General features: G+C 37.6%; 1 protein-coding gene across 1 annotated transcript in view; it reads right to left on the reverse strand.

Moving 5' to 3' along the window:
- CHP1 (calcineurin like EF-hand protein 1) overlaps positions 1-10378 on the reverse strand; it is a 32953-nt gene that overhangs the window by 16643 nt on the left and 5932 nt on the right. Inside the window, exons 2-5 of the mRNA XM_005480023.4 lie at positions 9923-9995; positions 2970-3050; positions 1654-1781; positions 696-757 (exon numbers count right to left, since the gene is read on the reverse strand). Of these exons, the coding sequence (XP_005480080.1) occupies positions 696-757; positions 1654-1781; positions 2970-3050; positions 9923-9995 (344 nt within the window). The remainder of the gene's footprint in view (positions 1-695; positions 758-1653; positions 1782-2969; positions 3051-9922; positions 9996-10378) is intronic.

The following is a 10378-nucleotide window of genomic DNA, read 5'->3' on the forward strand; positions in this document are numbered from 1 at the left end:
AGACAAAATTTTTGGAACTAGGAATGAGTAATTTTGTCCAATGCTTCTACTTTTTCCCCCAGAAAACATACCAGCATTTGATTGAACATCTGCTGTTTGAGATGTTTGCCTACAGGAATCTTGAAGGTATATGGTCCAGTGCTGTTACCCTCCACATTCAGTAAAGCATTTTCTGAGCGGATAGAAGAGGGCAGTTCCAGTCAAAAGCAAACCTTTTTCTTACATCAGGAACCACAAATTGCCATGTGTACTTCCCAGGATTAGTAGTGTGTAATTACTCCTAGCACAAGCCTAGTTTCATACATATGCAGAACTGATGAACTTTGACTAACTTTGCTGCAATTTCAAGAAGTGTTATTGTGTACAGAGGATCCAGCAAACAACCCAAACCACCTCAGTGACTGTCCTTCTGAAATCCTTTTTAGAAGCACCTTTAATAGTTACAGAAGGTAGTTTTTAAGGAGCTTAGTATGTTTGTTGAATGTTTAGGTGTCACTAGCAAAGTATCTGCCTAGCCTACCAAATAAGAATAAAGTCCCATACTATATTTAAAGCTTTAAGGCAGAGGTAAGCAAAGCCACCACATTACTCCAGCAGCTTTTGAGAAAACCGTTGCAACTCCCCTCTTCTAAGTGGGTATGAAGTGACAGAGATCATCATGATTGAGTCATTCAAAGCAGCCCTGTGCTATTTACCTGGAGAAGCTCATCCCTGGAAATTTTGTCATCTTTATCTAGATCATATAATCGAAAGGCAACTACAGAGAAGAAAGAAAGAAAGAGAAGGAACAGTTAAATTCAAGTGATGTTGTTTATATTCATAATAATAGATGTATCTGAAAGAAAAACAACAAAACAAAGTACTTGTAAATTATTTTATGAGAACTAGCTTAGAATTTTAATTCACCATAAAACTCATCCTCAGTTCCATAAAGTATTGTTGCCACACACAGGAATAGCATTACTGCCAATAATGGAAATTTTTTTTGTTCACAAGCACTCTGCTTGCAGGATATTTCCTAAAAACCTCAAGTCATGGAAGAATAATTATCACTAAGATACATTCAGACCCTTAATTTTAGAGCCAATCATTTTTATATGATCATTCATTCTCTTTGACTATATTCTGGATGAGATATGACAAATTTTAAGTGCTCTGAGGACTGTGGCCAACTTTAATTAGCAAGAAAAAGCATTCTGCTCATAAACTGTAGGCAGATATCCAATACTTAATAAAGTACTCAGCTGAAGGTGGGGAAAAAAACAGAATTATATGGAAGAACTGGAGAAATAAGCATAAACGCTCATTCATGTATGGGATGTGGCTTCTAAATCTGAAATAATTTTGATACAAACCATTTTGAAACACACTTCTATTATGAGACATCTTGCAAAGTATGTATATTACTCAAGAGTCAACTAATTCCACCAAATTCTAATAAAACAATGGCTCAATTGTTGACATTCTGAACAGATAAGGTTCCAAGTAAGCTTTTCAAAAGATCAGGCATTAGAAGAGATCATTCCACAGGAAATAACTGTGCAGCAAATCCCAAGCCCCTTTCCTCCAATCCTAATGGGGAAAAAACCCCCAACCCAATGAAAAAGAAGATGGAAAAATAATTGATTCTATAGGAAGGTTCATATTTCTTACAGTGGAGCTTGTTACTTCTGCTGTTCAGTGGTTCTGGTCCATTCTGGTCTTTGCTCTTTTCATTATCTTCTATGGGTCGGAAGTGGGCTAGTGTCCTCATGAATCCACGGAAATTCACCTGGTCCTCTCTGTGCAAGAATTCAGCAGGTCAGTTTTTGGCATACCTTGTACAAGCTCTTCATTTCAGTGAGGAAGACTATTAATACCCGAAGCACCAAGACCATGTGAACTCTCATTCTCACCTCCCCAGGGTTTGACTGCCTATGCTGTTACACGCTGGGATTGTGCTGTTACAAAGTATGACGTGTAAAAAAACAGAAGCCGTGAGAAATCTTACTGAGGGTTCTCCTTCCCTGATCTGCAAAGTCTATTTGAGCTGAAGCCCTCACCCTTAACCATGCCTGAGCTACCTTGCTGATCTGGATTGACTTGATACAGTTTCAGCTCTGTCAGACCGCCGACCTGACTGCAGTCACAGGGCCTGCTCTGCTTTTTGTGTTCAGGTGTGTGCCCTTCTTCAGCAAGTACAGCAGCCCTTCCAACTTTGCTGTCACCCCTGGCCCCTGCCTGTGGGGCTGGCATTGCTCAGTGCTCTCTGACAGGGTTCTCTAGTTTCTGTGGGAACCAGCCATGTAAGTACTTCCCAGGATGCCTTGTTTCTGTTCAGTAAACCCTGCCTCATTTTAGCTGTTATTATGACTTGATCAGACAATCCAACCTTCATCAGTCAGTAATAGCAACTGTGTTCAAGAGATTCCACAGGACAATCCAGAGAGGCATAATGAAGAGAGACAATATTGAACATTTGATCATCTCTTTGGATTTTGTTAGAAGTGTCACAATCTATGTCTTAAATGTAATAAAAACCTAAAATCAACCAACCAAAAAAGACAATGTAATAACAATGGTACACTTACTATATCAGACATGGTAAGACCAAATTAGTTAATTGTAGTGCACAGAATAGTGTCGATACAAGTTTGCTTTAAGAACCAAATTCTATACACGGCCAGGAATTTCTTCATAAAGTGTTCAGTAGTTTAAGAAGAAGAGTGGAAAACTGTGACAGGAGCCTGAGCTTGTCAATAAATAAAGCCAAAAAAAGTCTTGTAAAGTCGTAAAGTATTTCTCATTAAGAGAATTAAAATATGCTGAGGAAATTATGTACCCACACACACTGCATGACAAGTTTGAAGTATTCAGGTATTAGTCAATCCAAATTCTGTGCTTTAACTATCAGCATTTCACTTCTATGAAAACTTCTGACAAACCACAAATTTTGTGCCTGCTCATAAATTCAGTTTGTTGAAACTCACCCTTCTGGAAAGAAGGCATTGATAATTCTGTCTCCGAGTGGATTGATGGCAAGCTCTGGAATCCGCTGGAAATCTTCACGGCTAAGGAAAGCAAGAACACAACCAGTCAGCATAAAGTTGAAGTCAGAGAAGTTGCTTAAAAACAATTTACAGTAAAACATCAGTGGAATCCTATTTCTGCAGCAAGACATTTGGTGATTTTGAAAACACAACTTTTTAAATCATGTTTTCTTTATGACTAATGGCAAAATAAAACAAAAGACAATGCCAAACCTATAGAAATTTTACTGTAATGATGCCAACTAGTTTGCAATATAAGAAAAGGAAAGCTTCTGAAGTTGTTTTGAAAAAAATTCTGGCTCAATGAAAATATTCATTGGAGTTTTAAAATAATTATTTTGGTACTTAATCATATGAGTTGTCATGACTGTCTTATTTCAGATTCTGGAAGAATACCACACTTCTCTAAGCATACTGTAGGTCATTACCATATTCTGATAGATATTTTTTGTTTGTTTATGCAATAAATCTGTATCTTATTACAAATACCAAATTTCAGATTATTTTCGCTTCAAGCAAGCAGTATTCCTATTTTAAACTGGTAATGTTACACTTTTACAGGTACCTGTACACCAGATATAATTTCACCAGTACAGGCAAGTACTCACTGCTCTTACCAGCCATTCTATTTTCTGATCATGATTATTTGTACACAGCACAATATAAACACAGCTATGCTTACACTATTGTTCTTCTGATCTGAAAGACATCGTGAGCTGCACTGCATACACATTTTAGAACAGTATGACATGAACACAGGCTTCATTCTCCTATTAGAATTGCACTAGGATTTTCTCTTTTCTTTCAACCTGACAGACTGTCAGTGACAACAGAGTGGGTAATCTTGGTGTGACCAAGGCAAACACACCAAATGTATCGTAGTGAGCAGGTTTGCTTGGTTTGTTTTTCATTACAACAGAACAGAGCAACTCATCAGTTAGTTCAAGATGCACTTCCTAATCATCTAGATTTTAAATTGCAAACAGCAAGAGGGTTAAGCTGTAAGAAATTCCCACCCTGTTCTGTCTGGATCTGTAACTTGACGTTTCCTGCCCAATCTCCAGAAATATTGGCAGTTCCCTTCAAGTCAAATGCAGTCTTGCTGGTTGTGAAAGTGGGGTCAAAGTCTCAAACTTGATTACTGAATGTTTGCTACTTTTCAAAACTATGTTCACTAACTAAACTGGCAAGGTCTGACTCATGACATCATTAAACCAAAAACTTGGCTAAGTAAAGTAAACACAAACAAATTTTGAGATTATTTAAATATAAAAGCCTTTTATATTGCTGTGATATTAAAGGGTAAAAAAGGAATTGGCTGACTTTATCACCAGTCTAGCTTGGGAAAGGCAGAGAAGCAAGATGTTCTAGTTTTAAATGTATTCTAAAGCACTTTTTGCACCCAGTCACCACCACAGCACTGTTAAGAATCCTAATTACAGTGCATCTGGTTAAACTGTCTGACCTTCTAACAGAGTGACCTGACCATATTTTTAAGTTACCCCAGCAAACTTCTCTGACCAGGTCCCGTGTTATTTTTAATAGGCAAAGTTAACATTTGTTTAACATGATCAACTTGTTACCGGACCCTTCAGGACTGCAACATTTTAAGCTACTGCTGAAGGGCAAAGTATGCATTAGTGATTTAAGCAGGAGATGCAGTGATGTGGAAATCCTATGTCCTAATAACAGGATTTTAACAGCAGAACTTCAATGTCAATGCTAACTTTATAACCTAAAAGCAGCAACTACTCTCTCTCCCATGTAGACCAAAATCCTAATCCTTCAGAAATTTTTACTTACATATAACGACATTTTAGTGTTCAGCCTCCAGTGATTTTGTTTTCTAACAGGAGATTAACAATTAACCACAAATAATTCCCTGGTTTCAAATCTATTTGTCCTGTCATTATCAGGGTTGCAGCAGAGCACTTTTGCTTATTAAGAGCACATTACTGAGTGAGTATTGTAACTGAAATAGCTGCAACAGCCATAAAAGCAAATGAATGTGAGGCAAGTTATTCTCCACTTTATAAAGCTAAGTTCTCCTGCATTCATTAGGGACCAACTTCACCTGGCTGAAGCTGGCACTTACATGAAATTTAATACCCTCTACTACTTGTGTGTTCATGGGCAACAAGGCTCTTCTAAGGTATCTTTACATGAACCTGGCTCTTATGAAATCTTTGCTTAAATGCAACAGGCAAAGCCACCTTAAATTGCATGTGGACATTATGCAGGCCAACCATTTAATACATATGCCAGTGTATTCACAATCAGATGTCATTTGCAGCTAAGAATTTCTAGAGTCTATGCAGGACAAGTGTTCCTAAGCATGAGTATTCCCTCCAAGGCACAGAGCAGATCCCTACTGTAAAGATAGTTCTGTCTGATCCTAAAGACTGCAAAAAGCCTACAAGACCCTTTTTTTCCTGCTGTTTCTGATTGTTCATTCTCCTATTACTTCTAGATGTTAGCAAAATGCTGTTCTATTTGTTCAGGGTGACAGGGATGAGGAGGGGTATCTAGAGCTTAGGGAAAGTAAAATAATGGAAAGGAAAAAACTCCCATATATATGAGCATCAGAAGTGGCAGAGGAAAGGAAAGATGCCCAGACTATACAGGTAACAAGAAATGACTTGAAGAAGGGAAATAACTAAAAGCAGTAAGGCGTATTATGCAAGTTAGTCAAAAATATTTAAGAGCTCGCTGCTGAAGAGGTTCCATTGCTCCATTCCCTTTGCTAACATCAGCTTTGCATTCATCTAACCTTTTGATGGTCTAACGTATCCCCTATAAAAAACTCCCTACCTTCCCCCTCTCCAACTAGCTTTCTGTTGAATTCACAACTTGAGGCAGTTGAAAAACTTCAAAAAAGCCTAAGAGCACCACAGCTGACAATGGGGTGCTGGAAGCCTGGAGATGTTATGGGCAAAGAATACCAATATCCCCACCCTGCAGGATATTGTGTCATCCATCTCATCTAACTCCATCCTTACGCATGCTCTACGCAAACGTTAAAAGTTGCTTAACTATCACAGCACTAATTGGTTCATAAACATAAGGCCAAGGAGTATGTAAAATGGTGATAATTAGATGAGCAATAAGGAAGGGAAGAAAAAAGGCAGCATGCACAAAGTGTGGTTTAAGATACAAGTATAGACTATTCCTGTACCCTGTCTTTTCCAATCCAAACCCATATCCTTCCTGTCTTTTCTATTTTAGATAAAGCTAAAAATGCTTTGCATTTTCTTGAGCAAAAGTAAAGAATTTCACATTCACAGAGCTAGCTTTTACGTTTTGCAATCTTGAAGTATCTCTTTTAACTAATAAGACCAAGCCTGACATCTTTCCAGACCCAGATGGTTCAGTCAGCTGACAAAGACTGACAGATGGCCTGGCTGGCTCATGTTACCCTTCTCTCAGGATCAGAGGCTTTCTGAAGTTCTCCAGAAGACATGTGTGAACAGCCTTCATAAACACCACACATGTATAAACAGCTCAGTGTGTCTATTCTCTGTAGCTACCAGCTTTCAGATCCTTCCTTCTTCTATGCTTGCCAGGCTATACCAATTACTGTACAGTAACAACCACTTCTCAATTGCTTGACCTGTCTTTTCCCCAGTCCCCCAGAAACTATTTTTAAGTGGGAGGTTCCATACAAAAGTTACAGGCAAAGATTGCAGTGTACATAAGATCCTCCTTTTACAGCTCTATATATGTCTGTCTAGAGCTAATAACTAGTTGATAAGCTTTGGAACAAAGGTATTCTTGTGTGGTGCACACTGCAGTACCAGCCAACAGGGAGACTCACTAAGCAATCACATCCTTGCCCTGTTCATGTTATACTATTTCCCCATTTGGAAATCAGCATGTAAGTAAGGAAACGTGCACTTTTCCTCCTGAGCTATAGTTAGGATGTAAACAGAACAAGTATATTCCAGATTTCACAATTTAGATGTAGCTATGGACAACCAAGGGTATCAATCTTTTGTTTTGACAACTCAGCATGTCACAATATTTAAATCAAAGGTGACAAAAGAATTTTCAAGAACAGTTTTGTCTTTCTTTTTCAACATGGTTTTGTTTAGAAAAATTCATTTTGTTTAGAAAAAGTGAAGGTAAGGAAAATTACAAAATTTTTCTACACTTTTAAAGAAAGGTGAAGGTAAACCTGATATTTTTATCTTTACAGGTAAAAATGGTTGTAGTCACTTGAGAATAAATATGTGAGAGGGGAAAAAAGGAAGCAAAACCCAAAAACTTTGTGAAGACCAAGCTTTGTCGTTATCAATAACCATCTCTAATATTTCATTTCTGTAATTCTTTAAAAACAAAGTACCTTGAAATTGCACATAGCTACACTGGATAGAAATATCTGGCTGTGAAAGATTTCTGCTTTTGATTATAGTTCCAGAACTATCAGGATTAATCATCATCTACCAGATTTTCTGTACAAAGTGCTCTTTACTTTGCCCTTCTTCAGAAGGGTGGTACACATTTAAAGATTTATTTCATGCCATAAAGAACTGACTGACATTTCTTTTCCTAATCATGGTCACATGAGTGATTTTATCACGTTTGATCTGTAAGTCAAAGGTGCAAGTCATCCTTACGGAAACAATAAATCTTGCTCACAGGAAACAAACAGAAGACATACCCTCTAAACTGTTTGGTGGTAGTTTAGTGATAACTTCTTACTTGTCTTAAAGCATCGAGTTCTCTGCATCTCAGAAACCAACATCTATGACCTTCCAAGCTGTAGTTCTTGCTCTCTCCTCAATCTATTTTTCAGGAAGTAGTTTTCCATTACTTAAACTTACAAAACTGCATTTTGAAGGTACCAGAACAAGTTTAAAAAATTGAATGCCACTCTTAAGTCAGACATGTTTGAGAGTGGGCTGTGCTTAGGGGGCAAGACTGCAAGTCAAGGGATCATAATACGCACGGTTGCTAGGATTTTCCAAACAACCTCCACTTCCTCTCCTAAGTACTACATGATTATCAACAATGGAAGTCTGCCTCCTCCTGATGCATAATACTGTGAAACTAAGCATTGTGCAATAGACATTCATAGCATATTTAATCAATTACTCCTCTTACATAAACTGAGTACAATCACTTTGACATTTATACAAACCCTACAGATTCAGTAAGTGAATTTAGTGTTGGAGGAGAACATGCAAGAGATGAGGAAGAGCACATCCTAGGTTCAAATTGTGCTAGACTAATTCAGTAGCCATCACCTTTATTCATCAATAAATATTAAATTCACATATAAAGTTTGAAAAGGCTGTTAATGTTCTTTTCCAAATAATTTTAAACATAAGGAATATTAACCTTATCCACAATATCATCAGTTGATCTCTACATCAGAATTGCCAATGCTACAATTTATATAATGCATTGGTTTAAGTGTCAGAGTGGGCTTTTGGAAGTTCCTGCATATCCCATCCCAAGCCAATTTTTTATGTGCACAATCCATTTAGTCCCTTCAGCTATGCAAGTCTAGAAATTTACAGTACAGCCACAGTCCAAATCACTGGAGTCAATCAGCCTTAAAACCTACAAAAGGCAAAAAGGGAACGAGAGTATTTTCAACCCAAAACAATCACTCTGTAGTCCTGTTTGCCATACAATTCCACATCCACGTACTTAAATGCTGAGAAGTCAGCAATTCGTGGCACCAGAAGGAACTGCACATTTCCTTCAGGAAAGGAAACTGCAGGAAGCCCAAAGCACTGCCAAAGATCACGAATCTTACCACTTTCCACTCTGACCTTTCAAGAGGTGACTCCAGCATTACAGTTAGGTTGGTTTAAAGGTAGGCCTATAGCTTTTCTGGGTTTATAGTGCATCCTGCAGTCACATTTTACAAGATCACATACAAAACCTCAGGTGATGCCTGAATCACTGAATTTGGCTGGAATAGAGCTGCTATGAAAGAAATTAACTCTGTAAGAGCCAGATCTCATGTTATGCTACAACGATGTGCCTTTCTCCTTCCTACTCTCTCCTGCATTCTTCTCCAGCTTTCCTGTGCCACTGTGGCTACATGGTGAATGGGAAACAAAATCCATGAGAGCAGGAAAGCCTACAGAATGACAGCAGGCAGGGATATATTTTAACAGGCCATCATCTCACCAGAGTTTACCTTTTGGATGGGAATACTATTTTCTAGCAGACTTGGTCCATCAAAATGAAAAATATTTTGCAGATAAAGTTAAAGACTCATCTTTATTTAATTAATGACTAAGCTGTTAGAAACCAGTTTACTTCTGTAGCTTTCGAACTGCAGATAGGAAACAAACACTAAAGATCTTAGAATGTTCTGCACTACCGCTTTAAATAATAGAATGTTTAGTCACAATGACTTGGTTCCAGCTCTTTTTTTATTTTTAAGCATACTAATAGATATGGGTGTTCAACAAGAGGTGCAAAATTAAATATAGTAAATGGATTGTAGATCCAAGTAGTGTTTTAAGACACTGGATATCAGAGACAAGTAAGTATAGATCTTTTTTCTTATGAAAGCCAGGATAAAGATGACACAGCAGAACCATTCCTGTATTAAATAGTAGAAGTAACATATAAAGAAAGGCAAGAAATAACAATCTAAAAGTGTTGTTTCACAATTCTGAACATTTTAATAAGACTCTGAATAGCAAATCTGAACTTTCTATTAACTACTACAAACCTTCAACACAACAGTAAAGACAGTTGGTACTCAGAGCACCTCAGCTCAACAATTAAACCTTTCATGTAGACAGCAGGTATGAAAAAACTTGTTACAACAGCCTCAGTCATTTGCTAATGAGAAAAACAGGCAGACATCCTGCAACAGCAAGGCACCAGTACAGATGTGCCAATGCAAGTACAGCCGAATTACCCACCTAAGAGTGCCATTTTCTCCTTTGTCCAGGCTGGTGAAGCGACTGTACAGGCGGGTGATTTGACTGTGGGAGACTGGAGAAAAAAAGAAAGAAGATGATAAATTAGCATGTCAATGATTCCTCATAGGAGAAGACCTCATTACACTGAACTGAGCTGTTACCAGAAGCTGTATTCAAAAAAGAGTTCACGTAGAACCAGTTACATTGAAAGCACATGACAAGGAGCATTTAGGGACTTTATGAGCTATAAATCACAGCTTAATATTCAAGAATCCACAAATTAGCTCATTCTTCAAAAATTAACTCCATCTTCTATCCATTTCTATTTTTTATCTTTAACAATTTTTGGTTATCTGATTCAGTAAATGTCAATTAAAAAGAAAATATATTTGATTCACAGTTCCACTTTATTTCCTTTAATTCCTTTACAGCTAGAAATAATCTGAACACAGCCTG

This window comes from Zonotrichia albicollis, chromosome 6 (genome assembly GCF_047830755.1).
Source record: "Zonotrichia albicollis isolate bZonAlb1 chromosome 6, bZonAlb1.hap1, whole genome shotgun sequence".
NCBI lineage: Eukaryota > Metazoa > Chordata > Aves > Passeriformes > Passerellidae > Zonotrichia > Zonotrichia albicollis.